The 3075-nt window shown below is 38.8% G+C and overlaps 1 protein-coding gene across 1 annotated transcript; it reads right to left on the bottom strand.

Annotated features, from left to right (window-relative positions):
- LOC107575646 (E3 ubiquitin-protein ligase TRIM39-like) lies at nucleotides 1–2659 on the bottom strand. The gene is made up of 7 exons (XM_016262009.1): nucleotides 2590–2659; nucleotides 1670–2205; nucleotides 1461–1550; nucleotides 1112–1336; nucleotides 906–1023; nucleotides 696–722; nucleotides 1–539 (listed from the first exon to the last, which is right to left on the bottom strand). The coding sequence occupies exons 1-7, from the start codon at nucleotides 2657–2659 to the stop codon at nucleotides 1–3; spliced, it is 1605 nt and encodes a 534-aa protein (XP_016117495.1).
- Between the last annotated feature and the right edge of the window lie 416 nt (nucleotides 2660–3075).

The raw sequence follows: 3075 nt of genomic DNA, 5'->3' as shown, positions 1-3075 counted from the left end.
TTAATCGACAGCTGTGATGATCAGTGGGCCTGAGTTTTTACCTCCATCATTAAAGTATGGGCTAAAGTATGGATAGAGTTTCCCAGTGAAAGACTGAGCAGTGAAAGAGTAGATATGAGAGCGAGACTCCACATCATAAAAGGAGACCAGACCCTCCTCATAATCCACAAACACACCGACCCGCTGCGGCTTCACTCTCAGAGACAGAGAGACAGAAGGACCAGCACAGGCTTTATATTCATCTCCATTCCTCAGAACCACAGTCCAGTATCCATTACTGGGAGTCAGTGGGATATCTCCCTTCCTGTCAATGGATTCTCTGGCCACTCCTAAATCCCAGTCTGTCTTTCCCTTCACCTGCACCTCAAAATAAAATCTCCCTGAGGAGAATCCCTCCTTTCCCAGGACAGAGATATATGTATCGAATCTCTCTGGTTTGTCTGGGAGTTTCTGTCTAATGTCTCCATGTCTCACTTGTTTTCCATCATCAGACAGAATGAGTTTAGGATGAGCTGTATCAGGATCCAGAGTCACATCCACTGAGAAAACACAGAATATCAATCACAACTTAACAATGCAGATATTTTGTGATGATGATTTTTGTAATATTTAATCCAGATTTAATCATATTGTGACGCAGTAATGCAGCTGTGAGTATGAATGTAATCTAGTGTAGTTCAGACAGCACACTGTACCTGCATAATGCTGCATCCACTTCAGCTCTGCAGAGACACACGACAATAAAACATCAGCAGATCTTTGAGATATTTTATGTGTGGAATTTCAGACAAGCATTAAAGCTATATTAAAATAATTGTGTACAATTCTTGTGTATGTGTACATCATGTTTTTATTTGATCAATGTACTGTATGTATAGATGCACTTGTTTGATAAAGTTTATCACCTATAGTTTCCTTCAGTTGAGTCAGAGCTGTCTTCAGAGTCTCCAGACTCTCATGAGTGTCCACACTGATCTCAGGCCAGTTCCTGCTGTTTCTGGGGCTGCACAGGGATGAGTAAATCTACAGGAGAGAGGAGAAATCCTTCAGCATGGGGAGTGTTATGCTGTCATATACTGCATTATCATTGATCAGAGAGATGTTCACTTACTGGAATGAGATCTTCAGTCCGTGAAAGCTGCTCCAGCTGAGTGTTTCTCATCTTTAGCTCAGTGATCTCCTGCTCCAGCTCTTCAATCAGCTCTTGCTCCTGGTTCTCTGCTGCTTTCTGCTGCTCCTCCATCGTCTCCAGCAGTTCAGTCTGACATCTCTCAATGGAGCGGATGAGATCAGTGAAGAGCTCGACACGGGCTGCTTTCTCCCTCTTTGTGCTTCTCTGCTCAATCAGGTCAATCAACAAATTATTAGTGCAGTTGTCTGCATGCTGCACAATGCATGTTACTGACATTAATTATATCTAAATGCATGTGTCCATTAAGCAACCACTAACAAGCACTTACTTTTCTGACTTCTGCTGAATGTTTGATGTCTTGAATCTTCTTGATTCTGTCCTGGATCATCTGCTGTGTGTCTTGGATCATCAGCTGAGTCTATAAACAGAGAACATTTAATTGATAGAATGACATGAGTGTGAGTAAATAATTATTCATAAGTTTATATTTTAATTCATAAGTGAACTGTTTTATTATGGATAGTCTTTAGTTCTCACCTCTTCTAAAGACACAGTGTTGTGGTTCTTGTGATCTCCATCAGTGCAGCACAGACAGACGATGGTCTGATCATCTCTACAGAACAGCTCCAGAGGTCTCTCGTGTTTCTGACATATATAGTCCTCCAGATTACTCACAGGATCCATCAGTTTGTGTTTCTTCAAACCTGCCACTCTCAAATGACGCTCCAGGTGAGTTTCACAGTAAGAGCTCTGACACACCAGACACGACTTCAGGGCTTTCAGCTTTCTCTCCTCACAGATGTCACACAGAACTTCAGTTGTTTTCTCAGGACTTTTCTTTTTATAGTGATCTGCAACTTCTCGGAGTGAGGTATTAATCTTGAGATCAGGTCTTTGCTTGAATGTTTCTTTACAGTATGGACAGCTGCAGGTCTGGCTGTCGTCCCAGCACTTATTCAGACAGATCTTGCAGAAGTTGTGTCCACATGGAGTCGTGACTGGATCAGTGAACACATCCAGACATATAGAGCACTGAAGCTCCTCAGTCAGTGGACCACTGGAGGATGGCATTGCTAGAAAGAAAAAAAATGTAGATAAATCACATAAACTACTAGTTCGGACACACATGAAACACACAATAAATTCAAGTTTCTAATCATCTTAAAGTCTTTTTGATTGAAATGTAGGTATTTTTATAAATTATTGAAATGATTGAAATGATGATGATTACTATTTTAAATGGAGACAGATAGAGAAGGAAAATAATCAACAAGTGTTCATGAAGAATACCATAATGCACAAACTGAAGCGGGTTGAATGTAAAGACTGTCTAGATACAAACAGTGGTGACTTTGAAATTTGCAAGAGGTCATCTGGTCATATTTTCAATATTACTATATAAGAAGAGTGTAAGTCATTCATGCAGTAAGTCATTATTTTCTGGGTTATTGACATACATGGAGGTTCATCCATACTCTGCCTCCTGGTTTTGCTTGGTTTTTTTGGTGATGGTGAAGATTCTGCCATTGTTTTCCCCTCTTTAAAAAAACAAAAACAAACATTGTATTTCACAATATAAAATAATGACCAATGAACTGATAAGAAACGCCCCATTTGCTATATATTTGAATGTATATTTGATCACTGTGGTTTAAATGAGATCTTACCTCACAGGTCAGAGTTTGGGTTATTTATTATAGCTACTACTAAATATATTGTAGAAACTTTAATTTTTTGTAAAGCTGCTTTGCAACGATTTGTATCGTGAAAAGCGCTATACAAATAAACTTGAATTAAAATGAACGTATTCTTAATATGATTATTATTTTACATTAGATATTTTCAAAGAGGTACGGTCTTACGGAGTAAATAATGACTATTTACTCTTCTCACCCTCTGAAAGAAAGTGAGATTCAAGTTATTTAAATAAGTTATTTTCATTT

This window comes from Sinocyclocheilus grahami, unplaced genomic scaffold, assembly GCF_001515645.1.
Source record: "Sinocyclocheilus grahami isolate Dianchi unplaced genomic scaffold, SAMN03320097.WGS_v1.1 scaffold2781.1, whole genome shotgun sequence".
Lineage (NCBI taxonomy): Eukaryota > Metazoa > Chordata > Actinopteri > Cypriniformes > Cyprinidae > Sinocyclocheilus > Sinocyclocheilus grahami.
This window is presented reverse-complemented; position numbering and strand designations above follow the sequence as displayed.

What these genes read in the sequence shown, in the direction of transcription:
- LOC107575646 (XM_016262009.1), bottom strand. Translation starts at nt 2,659, where the DNA reads ATGGCAGAATCTTCACCATCACCAAAAAAACCAAGCAAAACCAGGAGG. An exon ending in GGACTGAAGATCTCATTCCA is followed by an intron (nt 1,024 to 1,111) that starts GTAAGTGAACAT and finishes TCTCTCCTGTAG; the next exon opens with ATTTACTCATCCCTGTGCAG. An exon ending in GTGGATGCAGCATTATGCAG is followed by an intron (nt 540 to 695) that starts GTACAGTGTGCT and finishes GTGTTTTCTCAG; the next exon opens with TGGATGTGACTCTGGATCCT.